The 16,972-nt window shown below is 44.9% G+C and overlaps 1 protein-coding gene across 32 annotated transcripts in view; it reads right to left on the minus strand.

Annotated features, from left to right (window-relative positions):
* Positions 1-16,972, minus strand: part of clasp2 (cytoplasmic linker associated protein 2) — a 666,501-nt gene that overhangs the window by 273,074 nt on the left and 376,455 nt on the right. For 19 of the 32 annotated variants that reach the window (XM_072467262.1, XM_072467278.1, XM_072467276.1 and 16 more), the window contains 4 exons: positions 9,826-9,990; positions 5,658-5,681; positions 3,468-3,572; positions 1,007-1,033 (listed from right to left, as the gene is read on the minus strand). In XM_072467262.1, the coding sequence (XP_072323363.1) occupies positions 1,007-1,033; positions 3,468-3,572; positions 5,658-5,681; positions 9,826-9,990 (321 nt within the window). The remainder of the gene's footprint in view (positions 1-1,006; positions 1,034-3,467; positions 3,573-5,657; positions 5,682-9,825; positions 9,991-16,972) is intronic. The other 13 variants (XM_072467272.1, XM_072467271.1, XM_072467268.1 and 10 more) reach the window with 3 other exon arrangements.

Below are 16,972 nucleotides of genomic sequence, written 5' to 3' on the forward strand. Positions count from 1 at the left end.
CCTGTATATATTTGAACCAGGGTTTTTAATAATACTACTACAACAAAATATAGTATATAATAATTTCCTACATTCACAACTCACAACTCCTTAAAACCTCCCTCTTCAACCAAGCTCTGCCCTAATGACACTTTGTGGATTGCTGCTACATATTTGCATAATAACCCTCCTGTGAAGTGCCTTGGGATGTTTTATTATATTAAATCTATAAATACTAACAAATACATTGATAATTTGACATTTTGTTTCCCCTTTCTATTGGGAACCAGCTTTTCAACATTTCTCTCTTAACAACACATATAAAGGTAAGTTAGCATGAAGTCGTATACACAAAGCACAGAGTATCATTATACTATATCACCCACAAAAACAAGTTTATTGTGACATACAAACCTCTTGAACCCAAACACGTAATAGTGCAAGTATTATGATAGCTCTTATACTTGTACAAGGGTATTTTTCATTTAAGATTCTAACACAAACAACAACTATTTGCAAAATAGTATTTTTAGTCCTCGCTAATTCACTTAATGGCTTAGTTGTCACATGCCATTCAGATTTGAATGCCATTTTTGCAGCGTTAACTATGGAAAATCCATAAATAATTCAATGTTCTGCGCTACTTGTGAAAATGTTTCTAGCATATAAGAAACATACTTCATAAACAGGCATTTCCCCCTATTGCTATCTTGAGATTGTAAAATGTAAAACTATACTGTAAGACAAAGATGAAATGTCCAAAAGGGTAGAAATGGAACACCACCCCCTTATGGTGAATCCCTGCATAAAAGGAGCCAAATGTTGCTTTCCTTTTCTTACATTTGCAAAGTTTCATGGTAAATCTCAAAAAATAACAGCAATATATTTAAGACACATTTGCTGCTCATGGCTGTCTACTACTTTAAGGAAGAAATTTGACAAACTTATTACAACACTTAGCTTCACATAAAATCATCAGAACATGCAAACAAGAAAAACAAACATATATAAACAACAGCAAATATACCTTTGTTATCTTCCGTTGGTGTTAAACCTGAGACATAGAACAGTTGTTCAAAACTTAGTAGATCATTCAATATTTAAAGGGCAAGTTCAACACTAATGCATCCTTTCTGCACATAAAGTAAGTTTTAAAGTACTGGTGGACAAGGATAAGAGTGGTCCGAGGATGAATGTGCTAAATTGGGGGAAGGCTAATTATAACAATATTAGGCGGGAACTGAAGAACATAGATTGGGGGCGGATGTTTGAGGGCAAATCAACATCTGACATGTGGGAGGCTTTCAAGTGTCAGTTGAAAGGAATACAGGACAGGCATGTTCCTGTGAGGAAGAAAGATAAATACGGCAATTTTCGGGAACCTTGGATGACGAGTGATATTGTAGGCCTCGTCAAAAAGAAAAAGGAGGCATTTGTCAGGGCTAAAAGGCTGGGAACAGACGAAGCCTGTGTGGCATATAAGGAAAGTAGGAAGGAACTTAAGCAAGGAGTCAGGAGGGCTAGAAGGGGTCATGAAAAGTCATTGGCAAATAGGGTTAAGGAAAATCCCAAGGCTTTTTACACTTACATAAAAAGCAAGAGGGTAGCCAGGGAAAGGGTTGGCCCACTGAAGGATAGGCAAGGGAATCTATGTGTGGAGCCAGAGGAAATGGGCGAGGTACTAAATGAATACTTTGCATCAGTATTCACCAAAGAGAAGGAATTGGTAGATGTTGAGTCTGGAGAAGGGGGTGTAGATAGCCTGGGTCACATTGTGATCCAAAAAGACGAGGTGTTGGGTGTCTTAAAAAATATTAAGGTAGATAAGTCCCCAGGGCCGGATGGGATCTACCCCAGAATACTGAAGGAGGCTGGAGAGGAAATTGCTGAGGCCTTGACAGAAATCTTTGGATCCTCGCTGTCTTCAGGGGATGTCCCGGAGGACTGGAGAATAGCCAATGTTGTTCCTCTGTTTAAGAAGGGTGGCAGGGATAATCCCGGGAACTACAGGCCGGTGAGCCTTACTTCAGTGGTAGGGAAATTACTGGAGAGAATTCTTCGAGACAGGATCTACTCCCATTTGGAAGCAAATGGACGTATTAGTGAGAGGCAGCACGGTTTTGTGAAGGGGAGGTCGTGTCTCACTAACTTGATAGAGTTTTTCGAGGAGGTCACTAAGATGATTGATGCAGGTAGGGCAGTAGATGTTGTCTATATGGACTTCAGTAAGGCCTTTGACAAGGTCCCTCATGGTAGACTAGTACAAAAGGTGAAGTCACAGGGGATCAGGGGTGAGCTGGCAAGGTGGATACAGAACTGGCTAGGCCATAGAAGGCAGAGGGTAGCAATGGAGGGATGCTTTTCTAATTGGAGGGCTGTGACCAGTGGTGTTCCACAGGGATCAGTGCTGGGACCTTTGCTCTTTGTAGTATATATAAATGATTTGGAGGAAAATGTAACTGGTCTGATTAGTAAGTTTGCAGACGACACAACGGTTGGTGGAATTGCGGATAGCGATGAGGACTGTCTGAGGATACAGCAGGATTTAGATTGTCTGGAGACTTGGGCGGAGAGATGGCAGATGGAGTTTAACCTGGACAAATGTGAGGTAATGCATTTTGGAAGGGCTAATGCAGGTAGGGAATATACAGTGAATGGTAGAACCCTCAAGAGTATTGAAAGTCAAAGAGATCTAGGAGTACAGGTCCACAGATCACTGAAAGGGGCCACACAGGTGGAGAAGGTAGTCAAGAAGGCATACGGCATGCTTGCCTTCATTGGCCGGGGCATTGAGTATAAGAATTGGCAAGTCATGTTGCAGCTGTATAGAACCTTAGTTAGGCCACACTTGGAGTATAGTGTTCAATTCTGGTCGCCACACTACCAGAAGGATGTGGAGGCTTTAGAGAGGGTGCAGAAGAGATTTACCAGAATGTTGCCTGGTATGGAGGGCATAAGCTATGAGGAGCGATTGAATAAACTCGGTTTGTTCTCACTGGAACGGAGGAGGTTGAGGGGCGACCTGATAGAGGTATACAAAATCATGAGGGGCATAGACAGAGTGGATAGTCAGAGGCTTTTCCCCAGGGTAGAGGGGTCAATTACTAGGGGGCATAGGTTTAAGGTGAGAGGGGCAAAGTTTAGAGTAGATGTACGAGGCAAGTTTTTTACGCAGAGGGTAGTGGGTGCCTGGAACTCACTACCGGAGGAGGTAGTGGAGGCAGGGACGATAGGGACATTTAAGGGGCATCTTGACAAATATATGAATAGGATGGGAATAGAAGGATATGGACCCAGGAAGTGTAGAAGATTGTAGTTTAGTCGGGCAGTATGGTCGGCACGGGCTTGGAGGGCCGAAGGGCCTGTTCCTGTGCTGTACATTTCTTTGTTCTTTGTTCTTTTTGTTCTTTATAAACACTTTGCTGTGCCCTGACTTATGAAACGAGATAGGTTCCATCACACTGTTTGGCAGCACGTCAGATACATACGTTGGGATTGAGACACCACTTTCGTACGACTTCGCCCTCTAGAATCAGAAGCATCACTAGCACCAGTGGCCGTTCCTGAGAGTAGCTGCCTGTTACGAATGCGACCTAGAAAGAGAAAAAATAAGTTGGAAAAGGAAAACTATTGACACAATTGATGTGTTGCTCCATGAATAAATTAACTTTTTTTCAACTATTTTTGATGAATATTCCCATAAAAAGGAAAAGTGCAAAAAATATAAAGTCTGGTCAAAAACAATTTATTTACAATAACACACAAACCTTTAAAGGGATGCATACCTGAACCAAAATAGTATCGAATAACCTAAAACCCATTGGTCATGATATAGTAGAGGTTGAAATCAGAATTATAAATGAGAAGAGTGTAAGAATGAATGAATATTAACTGGATAATGCACAAATGTACTGGAGCTTTTCAAAAGACCAAGGAACTGAGGAATGCCATGAATTAGAATATTTTGATCAAGTTTTGCACAAACATTAGCTCATCATATTGAAAAACATGGAATGAAGGGTTTGAGATCAATTAATAAAGTGGGTTAGAAATTGATTGAATAGGGACACAAATAAAGTGAAGTTCAGTGAGGGAGAGTAGAAGGTTGAGACTGCATCCTTCTGAAGAGAACAAACTAATGCAAACAAGATTTGGATAGATTGAGGAATAAGTTGATAGGAGAAAATTGTGATTTAATGTGGAAGGTGACAAGACTGAGGAAAAGAAAAGCAGTGCAGAGAAAGATAAGAGCAAATGACATTATTCTTAAGGACAGCACAGAAGAATTGGGAGTACTGGTTGATGGATGACTATAGCATCCACATAGCATGTACACAAGAAACTCACAAGATCTTGTGGCAATTAGAGGGACAGAGAACAAGTCTGAGTACCTGAGTGTTGCCACAGAGCATGGCCTAGCCAGCCCCCACTTGCAGAAACTGTGTCTTTGCCAACCAACCAACCCCTTGTACAGTCTTTGAACAATTCTGCCACTGTACTTCAGCAGCAACTTGAAACCAACAAGAGAAGGCAATGTATCTATAAACTAGGAATGTGAACACAGAAAGAGAATGGAGAATCTAAAGAGAAATCTAATTTAGGAAGCAAAACGGATTAGTAAAAAGAAACATAATATTTCAAAACAGGTGTGAAACAGCTGTGTGTTGGGCCACAAAGCTCCCAATAAAGGAGACTTAAAAATTAAACATCTATGCCTATCTAAGCACAACTTCATGACTGTGGTCAGAAGTTATCTGAACACATAGCCACTGATCCACAAACAGAATAATTCCAAACAGGATTAAATCTTTGAAAGTTTATTTTGAACACAAGGCTTTCTCATGAACGTTTATTTTCAAAATCTCTCAAGTTCAATTAAATTAGTCATCTGGGTCACAATAACTCAATGTGGAATTGGTAACAGATTTGAGAAATTATTGTGATGTTAAAAATGCTTGGAAATGCGTAAACCTCCTTTACGCTAAGAATGCCCTTCCCCTCTCTCCACCTCACAAAGATAGTCATATAGGCTAGACTAGGTAATTGCAGCAAGTTTCTTTTCCAAAAGGACATTCATGATTTTTCTTTTTGAAATAATAATTTGATATCTTCGTGGTCAGTTTTCCAACTAAAAAAAAAAAACTGAATTCAATTTCTCGGCGCTTACCATCTTCAGATGCAATTCCTAAAAAGGAAAACTGTCCAAAATAACAACGTACACAATCTTAGTACAAGTTAATATTATGATTATAGCTCTTGACAATTACTTGATGAATTTATGAATGCGCCTTCATTTTGCTTCAGGGGTTATTGGTGAACATGTAAGCAATCATGAAAAACAATGACTGAAAGTAAGTATGAGACAATTTGGGATTTACAAGTTTGCTAGGAAAATTGCAAGTCGTTAATTTTGAATTGCATATTTTTAACAAATGTATTATACCATACAGCAGCTTGTTGGTACGTCTCCTAATGGGACAATTTTCAAGAAAGCAACTTGACCACGTGTTCCACATTTGAGCAAGCTAACATAAATGACTACTCCTCAGGTTTCCAATTAAGAGACATGACAATATATAATGTTAAATCTAGCAGTTAAACCTACAAGCGTTTTAAAACATGTCAGTTATAGCTCTAAAACAGGGTTTTAAAGAAAGACAGGTAGGCAATTTTCTTACCATCTGCCTTGTCAGATGCATCATCTTTGTAACAGTGCAAGCAAAGAACAGGAAAGAGTTATGATGTTATATTTCATGTACAATAAATAATTACCAGAGGTGAAACATTAACTTATGGCATTCAGAAACAGGATAGCTAACAACACAATATTTATAGTCATATAAAAAGTTTATTTTTTTTTAAAATTGAAAACATATTTAAGCAAGCGAATGTGGATTTGTTAAGAGCAAATCATGTTTAATTACCTTGCGTATTTTTTTTGAAGAGGTAACAGAGAGAGTTGATGAGGGTTTGTTTACTGTTTGATGTACTGTACATGGACTTCCAAAAGGAATTTTATATAGTGTCGCAAAACAGACTTCTGAGCAAGTTAATGCCCATGGAATATAAGGGACAATAGCAACAGCAGTACAAAATTAGCTGAGTGAGAGGAAACAAAGAATATTGGTGAATCGTAATTTTTCAGACAGGAAGGTTTATGGCGGAAATCCCCAGGGACCTCTGCTCATCCTGACAAATATTAATGTCCTGAACGCTGGTGTACAGGGCACAAATTCAAAATCCGCAGATGGTACGAACCTTGGAAGTATGTTGAACCATGAAAAATATGGCAGAACTTCAAAAGGAGAGATGTTGGTTAAATGGGTGGACCAGTGGCAGTTAAAATTTAATTCAGAGAGCAATGAAGGATCCATATTGGTTGGTAGAACACCGAAGAAACAATATAAAATAAAGGGTACAATTCTGAAGGGGGTGAAGGAACAGAGGAACCTGGTATATTGGTGCATAAATCACTGAAAGTGGCAGAGCAGGTTTAGAGTGCAGTTAAAGCATATGGCATCCTGGGCCATAAGAGTGCAAAAGCAAGCAAGTTACGGTAAACCATTAAGAAACACTGATTTTGCCTCAACCAGAATATTCTGTCCAGTTCTGGCACTAGAGAGGGTGCAGGAAGGATTCAGAGAATGGTTTCAGGGATGAGGAACTTCAGTTACATAGAAATATTGAAGCTTTGGGACTTCTCCTTGGAGATGAGAAGTTTTAGAAGAGATGTGAGATTTAAAATTATGAGGGGGTCTGGACAGAGCAGATAGGGAGAAAATTGTTCCCAATGGTGGAAAGATTGAGAACCAGGACAGACAGATTTAAGGTATTTGGCAAAAGAAGCAAAAGCAACACAAAGAAAAACCTTTCCACACAGCGAGTGATTCGGATCTGGTTGCACTGCTTGAGAGTGTGGTGAAGGCAGGATTAATTGAGGCTTTCAAAAGGCAACTGGATCATTATTTAGAACGGAAACATTTTCAAGGTAATGGAGACATGACAGACGTGTAGCACTAAGTGAATTGCCCCTTCAGACAATCAGCATAGACATGATGGGCTGAAAGATATCCTTCTGCGCTGTAACCATTTTATGAAAGCAAGAATATCAAAGTTATTAAGTAAGAGACTATATGTGTTGTTCGAAGCATGTACATTACTTGCCACAAGATTAAACAAAGCTTGAGACATAATGAAACTTGTCACTCGTTTGGATCATGCATTTCCAGAATCACTGCTGGTGGGAATCACCAATATTGCAGTAGTGGTCTACTGTCACCAGTGGAAGAGTATACCAGCTGGAAACAGCAGCAAAAAAACCCACCACCATTAAGGTTGAACAGTCCATCAGCTGGACTAACACTTCTGCAGCTCACCACTCATCCGTTTGACTTAAATTAATGACATCAGTCAACTTTACTAATAGACTTTCAGCTTTTTCTGTCGATTAGTGCTGGTTCTAAGTCTGGAAATCAATGATAACTCAAGTCCATCATGGCACACTTTCACAAATTCATCCATTAGGTTATGTTTCCCAGGCTTTCTCAAACTTCTCAAAAAATGTAATATGTTCTTCTTTGCCTGAATACTCTCAATTACATTACATCCTATTATTTTGGTGCCATAAATTAACTTTTTCACCCTCTTGGGAAAAGTTTGAAGAAAGAATAAAAAAGGCAATGTGTCATCATGCACTGAAGCCCCAAAGCCATATCAAAACGTGTGATCTGTGATTTTCCATACACTGTATCAGCTGCACAAAAAGGGTGAGTTCCTGTTGTATCATAGAAAGCTAAGGAGGAAATGGGCAGAGCAATCTAGGCTGTTCTTTCATACCTAGTAGATAGCACAGGAGGTTGCAGCAGGATAAGATATGGGGCTGGATTCTCCGCACCCCGACGCCAAAATAGTGTTTGGCGACGGGGTGGAGAATCCAGTTTCCCGCATGAAATCGGGCCCGTCTCCAGTTCCGCGATTCTTCGCCCCCTGAAAAGCGGCGTACTCAGGGAGAATGCAGCCCCGATTATCCACCCACCCCGCTATTCTCCGTCCAAGTCGGGCCGAATTCCCGACGACGTGGACCACTTTTGGTCCCACTGTCCGTGATACCCACGTGGCGGCTGCTGACTCAGTCCGGGGCCGCCACAGTTGGGGGAGGGCCAATTGGAGGGCAGGGAGAGAATCATTTGGGACTGGGGTTTTTTCGTGCAGGCGGTCCGGGTCAGGCGAGCGGCCGATCGGGGGCACTATTTCCGCTGTCCAGGTCCGGGGTCTGAGTCCGCGATGGAGCACGGCACGGCCGTTGGAGGCCAACGGCATGCACAGCCACTGACCCGGAAGTGCGGGGGGGGGGGGGCATATCAACAGCTGGAAATGCGAGCTCCACGACAGTTACCTGCTAGCCCCCTGCAAAGCTGTGAATCTATGGCCTTTTGATGCCAGTTTTTCTGGCGTAAAAACCACAGTTTTCACGACGGTGTGGGGACATCCCAAAAACGGAGAATCCAGCCCATGATTTTTTGCTGGCACTCGGGAGTAGGAAAGGGGCGAAATTAAAAACAAGCAACCATTTAAAAAAAATAAGGATTTTAAAAAACATTTGTGCACAGGAACATACATAGGCCATTCAGCCCCTTAAGTCTGTTCCACTATTCAATGAGATCAGCTGATTTGCAGCTTAATTCCCTTCACTTGTGTTGGTTCCATATCCTTTTATAGCTTTGTCTAGCACAAACACATTGGTCTCAGATGTATAAATTGAGTTGGCATCTACTGCTTTTTGTGGGATAGAGTTCCAAACTTCTACCACCTGTTACATGAAAGAAACATGTTTCCAAATTTCTCTCCCGAATGAACCAGTTATGATTTTTAAATGAAGATTTTACTCCAGATTTCCCCATCAGGAACAAATGTTTATCTCTAGCTACCCATATGAATTATTCACAAAATCCTAAAAACCTCAATCAGGTCACTCCTTCCCCTTCTAGATTATAGGGAATATAAACCTAATTTATGTAATCTCGCCTCATAATTTTATGTTTGGAGCCCTGGTAGCATTCTAGTGAATCTCTTTCCAAGGTCAATATACCCTTCTTAATAATAAACAGTACACTAGACATGGGCATTCCAGTTTTGTATAGTTGCAGCGCGTTTCCGATTCACTATATTCTAACCCTCCAGTTACAGTGGCTAACATGAGTCACTTCCGGTGGCGGCGATGTGCTGAACGGACGCACATCAGGTGGCTCTCCTCCCAGTTGGACCCAATACAGTAAATTTACTGGAGATTTTTGCCCAAAAAGCCTCCTAAAACCCATCTGAACGTAAAAGACAAAAAAGAGGATGCCTGCGAATAATAGATCGAGGGACGGCGAGAAATTAGAAGCAGCAGCGAAGGAAAGGGGCAAGAACAATGGGCGAACGGACCAGCGGCCCCATGAGGCGAGGCAGAGACCCAGGCGAACCAGGAGGGGGAAAGATCGATGACCCGAACGGTGGAACAGCACCAAACGGAACAGTTTGGTAGAAGGATTAGAGAGTTGAGAAGTAATTGTTTCACCCAAAGGGTAGCTGGGGTCTGGAGTTCACTGCCTGAAAGGACAGTAGAGGTAGAAATCCTCATCGCATTTGCAACACATTTGGATACATACTTGAGGTGCCATAACCTATAGGACTGCAGACCAAGAACTGTGGGATGAGACAAGATAGCTGTTCGACTGTTTTGACTGGCTCGGACAGAATGCACTAAATGGCCTCCTGTGCCATAAACCTTTGCGTTCTACGTTTCTATCTACCAGTGGGAAAAAGAGAAAGCTTTGGAGAAAACTTTGTATGAATAAATCTTACCAAGTGAAGCGTAGGCTCCTGCAGGGATGTTAGATGCAGTTAAGCGGCTTGCTGTTGTGTGTCCCGTGGTATGCCGTGATTTTGCAGATGCAGCAGCATTCACATCTATGTCACTTCTAGAACGCTGCAAACCACCCGGAGTAGCTGTAGACTTGGCGCTCAGGCCTGAAACAAACAAGGAAAAGGAACCATTCTGAGATTTAGTGTTACTAAAAGTTCAAATGCAATACTGGTTCTAAAGCACTCAAAAAAATTATACAATTCACCAAACAATAAAATTATCAAGGGTAGACATCACTCAGGAATATAATAATATAATGGAGTGTTCTCAAATTATAATTTAATAGTTGTATCAGAAGGAAATAGCCACCTGCCCATTTGAGAAACAAAATCAACAATCCATATTACATAGCAGTGGAAAGAATAATTACATTGAAGAGCCCGTACTGTGCTCAGTCAAATAATTTCAGCCAAGTCAGTGGTTGGGGTGCTACAAAAGGATCTAAGCAGCAGACCACATTAGAAGACCACAACCTTCATGTTCCTTTCCAAGTCACATACCAACCTGACTTAGACAAACATAACTGTTGCATCACTGTCAATGGATCAAAAACTTGGGCTTCCCTCCCTAACCACCTTTGTAAATTCTGTAGCTATTCAGGAAAAAGGTCCTCCAATCATTATGTCCTTCCAGGGAAACTGCAGTCTTGCTAGCTGGACACAAATACGTAAAGGGCTGAGACAAAACTGGGCTTTGTAGCTTTTTGGCTAAGGAAGGAGTGGACTCTTAAATCCTGCTTTTCAGAGATATTCCTGTTGAAGTACATCTTTTCAACTAGTATTGCTTTAACAACTTCAGTTCCATCTGTCCCTTAAAAATAGTTCTGCTATGGAAGGATTTAAAAAAAAAATTTAGAGTACACAATTATTTTTTTTTCCAATTAAGGGGCAATGTAGCATGGCAATCTACCTAACCTGCACATCTTTGGATTGTAGGGGTTAAACCCACCCTCATGGGGAGAACCCGGGTCCTCAGCGCCGCAGTCCCAGTACTATCCACTGCGCCACATGCCGCCAGGAAGGATATTTTAATAGCAGATGTACCATAGAATTCCTACAGTGCAGAAGGAGGTCATTCGGCCCATCAAGTCTTCCCCCACCCTCTGAAAGAGCACACTACCTAGGCCCACTCTCCTGCCCTATCCCCATAACCCCACCAAACCTGCACATCTTTGGACTGTGGGAGGAAACCCGAACACACAGAGGAAACCCATACAGACACAGGGAGAAAGGCCCACTCCACACAGTCACCCAAGGTGAGAATCAAACTCGGGTCCCTGGTGCAGTGAGGTAGCAGTGTCACAGTGCCGCCCTTTTCAACTACATTTAAATTTACATTTAGATGTAGTCTAAATGCAACCCGAAAAGCGATCAACAATTGTGGAGCAATTTATTGTGCGGTAATGGATCTTGTTGTCAAATCTAAGGAATAAACAACTCCTTAAGTGAGGTGAGAGAAAAACAGGAAATTGTAGGCCTATGAGTCTACATCTGTTGTGGAAGAGTTATTGGGATCTATTATTAAGGACATTGTAATTGAGCACTTGAGAGGATTTGAGCTGATCAAAGAAATTTGTACAGAGATTTGCAAAGAATAGGTCATGTCTAAAAAACAATTCAATTTTTTGAGGCAGTAACTGAGCAGCAGATGGCAAATGTTTTGATGTAGTTCATGTGGACATCCAGAAGGCATTATATAACATTTCACATAATAGACTGTTAGCTGAAATTAAAGTTCATGGAATTGAAGGGAATCCACTGGCCTGGTTAGGAAATTAGTTAGCCAGAGGTGACAGAGGTTAGGGATAATGGATATGCACTCGAATTGATAGGAAGTGACGAGTGAAGTCCTGCAAGGATCTGAACCAGGGCCTTAAATATTCACTATATTTGTGAATAATCTAGATAGCACAAGAGAACCATGTATTCAAGTATGTTGACAGAAAAATAAGTGGCATGGTAGATAGTATAGGTGGGGTCTAAAAATTACAAATTGACATTGATAGGTTGAGTGGGTGAAATTATGGCAGATGGATTTCAACAAAGCTTATGATGAGATCACCCATTCTGGAGTAAAAAAGGATACACAGACTGCTTTCCAAATGAGTTAAAAGCGAGGACAATAGAGATCCAAAAAGATTTAGGGGTCCACAAGTCTGTGTGTGAAGATTTGCTGCAGTTTCACAAAAGCATTCGTTAAGCCCTATCTGGATATATGAGTCTTGGAAGATGTGCAGCAGAGATTCACCAGAACGTTGCCAGAGTTCCAAGGAATAGATGATGAGGAGATATTACATAAAGGACTGTATTCTCCAGAATATAGGTTAAGGGCAGCTTTAATTGATGTTTTCAGGATTTTTAAAAGGTAGACAGAAACATTTTTCTCTTGTGTGGGATTATAGAACAAGAAAACCTAATCTTGATTTATGGTGGTGGCCATGGAGTGAGATGTCGAGTATTTGGTAGCTCCCGCTCGTGACGGACCTTTTGGACCCTTTCACCCTAATTTTTCAGGATTTTATTGGAAAAATCGGTGAAGAGTGAGACAGTGAGGAGAAATCCCCCACCATATATGGAGACGTGGACCAGAAGAAATATTCGAGCAAAGAACCTGCAGCACGGGAAAGCATGGCGGAGGGGCATGATCCCGGTTTGGTGGCACAGTGGTTAACGGTACAGCTGGTGGAGTTCATTCAGGAGAGCTTCACCAAGCAAAAGAAGGAAGAGTTAGACCCGATTAAGGTAACGATCTATCGGGTGGAACAGGGGCTGGAAGCCCACGGACTGGCAATCCAGAAGGTGGAGGAGAAGGTGGCTGAGCATGAGGACCATTTAACCGCGTTGGAGGCGGAGGTGGGGCTGATGAGGGACCACCAGAGAAGGCTGCAGGAGAAGGTGGAGGACCTGGAGAACAGGTCCCGGAGACAGCACCTGAGAATCGTCGGCCTCCCGGAGGGCAGCGAGGGATCGGACGGAAGGGCATATGTTACAAGTATGCTGGAAAAGTTGATGGGGGGTTGGGGTTTACTCGACCCTTGGAAGTGGACTGAGCGCATAGAGCGCTTGCGAAGAAGTCGCAAGTGAATGAACTGCCGAGGGCGATGGTGGTGTGAATGCATCGGTTCCTGGACAAGGAACAGATTTTGTGGTGGGCCAAGCAGACACGGAGCTGCAAGTGGGAGAACTGTGAGTTGCACATCTACCAGGACCTGGGTGCGGAACTGGCCAAAGTGACGAACTGGATTTAATAGGGTAAAATCGTCCCTCTTCAAGAAGGGGGTGAAGTTTGGAATGTTATATCCAGCGTGCTTGTGGGTCACCTATGAGGGTCAAGAACATTACTTAGAATCTCCGGATGAGGCGATAGATTTTGTCAAAGATAAAAGGCTAGCAGGTGTTTGAGGACACTGAACCTTGGGGGAGGAGGGGGGGGGGGGGAAAGAGGGAGGACAATAGGAGTTGTATGTCTGGCGCCATGGGCGGGGGATACTGTATGCGGGTGTGGCATTGCTACAGGAGACAAATCCTGAGGGTAATAGATCAGACCAGATTGAGGAACGGGTGAGTCGGCCAAGTGTTTCATTCGGGGTCGGACTCTAAGACTAGGGATGTCGCGATCCTGATCAACAAACGGGTGGCATTTGAGACAGGGACATCATGGTGAGCAGGAAGCTGTAGGGGATGCTGGTGGTGCTTGTGAATATATACGTACCAAACTGGGACGATGTGGAATTAAGCTGATCGGGGGGGACGGGGGGGGGGGGGGGGGGACTTTAATACGGTCATTGATCCAAGGTTGGACCGGTCGAGGTCAAGGACAGGGAGGGTGCCAGCCGTGGCGAAGTAACTAAAGGGGTTCATGGAGCAGATGGGGGGGCGGGGTAGTGCCATGGGGGTTCGGACGGCCAAGAGTGAAGGAGTTTTTTTTCTCCCATGTGCACAAAGTGTACTCCTGGATCGATTTTTTAATTTTGAGCAGGGCTTTTCTGGCGGGAGTGGCTGATACCGAGTACTCGGCGATTGCTGTGTCGGACCATGCCCCACATTGGGTGGATTTACGGGTGAGCAAGGAGGGTGGTCAGCGCCCGGAATGGAGATTGGACGTGGGGCTGTTAGCAGATTGAGGGATGGTGTGGGCGGGTGAGGGAGTCCATGTGGGCAGCACGGTAGCATTGTGGATAGCACAATTGCTTCACAGCTCCAGGGTCCCAGGTTCGATTCCGGCTTGGGTCACTGTCTGTGCGGAGTCTGCACATCCTCCCAGTGTGTGTATGGGTTTCCTCCGGGTGCTCCGGTTTCCTCCCACAGTCCAAAGATGTGCAGGTTAGGTGGATTGGCTATGATAAATTGCCCTTAGTGCCCACATTTCCCTTAGTGTTGGGTGGGGTTACTGGGTTATGGGGATAGGGTGGAGGTGTTGACCTTGGGTAGAATGCTCTTTCCAAGAGCCGGTGCAGACTCGATAGGCCGAATGGCCTCCTTCTGCACTGTAAATTCTATGATAATCCAGAACTATCTGGAAATAAATGACACGGGGAAAGTCTCGGCAGCAACGATTTGGGAAGCACTGAAGGCAGTGGTTAGGGGGGAGTTAATCTCGATACGGGCACATAGGGAAAAGGTGGAGCGAGCAGAGATTGATAGGCTCTTTGGGGAAATACACCAGGTCGACAGGAGATATTCGGGGGCCCCGGAGGCAGGGTTATTGAAGGAGCGGCAGAGGCTACAGATAGAGTTTGGTCTGTTATCTACAGGGAAAGCAGTGGAGCAATTGAGGAAGGCGAGGGGGGGCGATGTACAAGTATGGAAAAAAGGCCAGCAGAATGCTTGCACACCAGCTGAGGAAAAGGGAGGCGGCCAGGGAGATAGGAAGAGTGAAGGACAGAGGAGAGAACACGGTCTTGGACCCAGCAGGGTGTTTAATGAGTTTTATAGCCGATTATACGAGTTGGAACCCCCAGCTGGGGTTGAGGCAGTTCCAGGGTGAGTTGAAGTTTCCAAAAGTGGAGGAAGGGTTGGAAGCCCAGATTGGAATTGAAGAAATAGCAGAGGGGTTGGAGGCCATGCAGTCGGGTAAGGCCCCAGGACCGGACGGCTACCCAGTGGAATTCTACAAGAGGTTTTCTGAGGTGCTGGGCCCGCTGCTGGTGAGGGCATTTAATGAGGCAAGGAAGCAGGGTGTCCTTCCCCCAACGATCTCACTGATCCTGAAGCAGGAGAAGGACCCAGAGTTATGCAGGTCATACAGGCCAATCTCCCGATTGAATGTTGATGCTAAACTGTTGGCTAAAATCTTGGCCTCAAGGATAGAAGACTGGGGGGCAGTGGAGGAAGTATATGAGAGTGGAGGGAGCATCGGTCTGGGCTCCAATTTGTAACAATCATCGGTTTGTACCGGCAAGGCTGGATGGGGGGGGGGGGTTTCGGAGGTGGCAGAGGGCAGGGATCGAGAGGATGGGGGATTTATTCATAGATGGGAGCTTCCCCTGTTTGAAGGATTTAGAGGAGAAATATGAATTGCCAGCAGGAAACTGATTCAGGTATCCTCAGGCACGGGATTTTTTGCGAAGGTTTCGACCTTTCTGCTCCTACCGCCACGGGGGATACAGGACAGGGTAGTTTCTAGAACGGGGGAGGGAGAGGGGAAGGTATCGGATATCTACAAAGAACTCATGGAGTCAGAGGTAACTCCAATAGAGGAGCTAAAGGGCAAATGGGAAGATGAGCTCGGGGAGAGATAGAGGCAGGTTTGTGGGCGGATGCCTTGAGTAGAGTCAATGGGCGCGATTCTCCACTCCCACGCCGGTTGGGAGAATCGCCTGGGCCGCCAAAATTTCCAGGGACGCCGGTCCGACGCCCTCCCGCGATTCTCCCAAGCGGCGGGAACGGCCCGGTCGAGTTTCGCGGGCCGCAGGCCGGAGAATCGCCGGAGACACCGAAAATGGCGATTCTCTGGCACCCCCGCTATTCTGAGGCCCGGATGGGCCAAGCGGCCAGGCCAAAACGGCGGGATCCCCCCGGCGCCGTCCACACCTGGTCGCTGCAGTCGTGAGCGGTGCGTGAACGCTGGGGGGGGCGACCTGCGGGGGAGCGAGGGGGGATCCAGCACCGGGGGGTACCTCAGATGTGGGGTGGCCCACGATCGGTGCCCATCGATCGTTGGGCCGTCCTCTCTGAAGGACCTTCTTCCTTCCGCGGCCCCGCAAGATCCGTCCGCCATCTTTTTGCGGGCGGACTTAGAGAGGACGGCAACCACGCATGCGCGGGTTGGCGCCGGCCAACCCGCGCATGCGCGGATGACGCCCGTTATGTGGCGCCGGCCACGTCATCTATGCGGCGCCGCTTTTACGCGGGCGACAAGGCCTGGCGCGTGTAGATGACATTGTCAGGGCCTGAATCGATCGGGACCGGGGCCATTTCGCGCCGTCGTGAACCTCGACGGCGTTCACGACAGCGCGGCCACTTCGGCGCGGGAGTGGAGAATCACGCCCAATATGTCTTCATCATGTGCCAAGCTCAGCCTGATACAATTTAAGGTAGTTCACCGGGCACACATGACGGTGGCCCAGATGAGCAAGTTTTTTTGGGTAAAGGACAAGTGTGCGAGGGGGCCAGCAAATCATGCCCATATGTTTTGGGCATGCCCGAAGCTTAGGGGATTCTGGCAGGGTTTTGCAGATGTCACGTCCATGGTACTAAAAACACGGGTGGTGCCGAGTCCAGGGGTGGCGATTTTTGGAGTGTCAGAAGATCCGGGAGTCCAGAGGGTGAGAGAGGCTGGCGTCTTGGCCTTTGCTTCCCTGGTAGCCCGGAGATGGATACTGCTAGTGTGGAGGGACTCGAAACCCCCGATATCGGAGACCTGGGTTAGCGACATGGCTGGGTTTCTCAGTCTTGAGAAAATCAAGTTCAAATTGTGTGTGTGTGTGGGGGGGGGGGGGGGGAAGAGAACTGTCGTGACATCACAGTAAAGCTGTGACCTGATTGGCTGGTTGGGAATCTACACAAAATTAAAAAAATTAAGCATTGTTAAGCGAATTAAACATAATTACTTATTACTTAATTATAATTTAGAGGGGTATCTAAG

Source organism: Scyliorhinus torazame, chromosome 11, assembly GCF_047496885.1.
Source record: "Scyliorhinus torazame isolate Kashiwa2021f chromosome 11, sScyTor2.1, whole genome shotgun sequence".
Classification (NCBI taxonomy): Eukaryota; Metazoa; Chordata; class Chondrichthyes; order Carcharhiniformes; family Scyliorhinidae; genus Scyliorhinus; species Scyliorhinus torazame.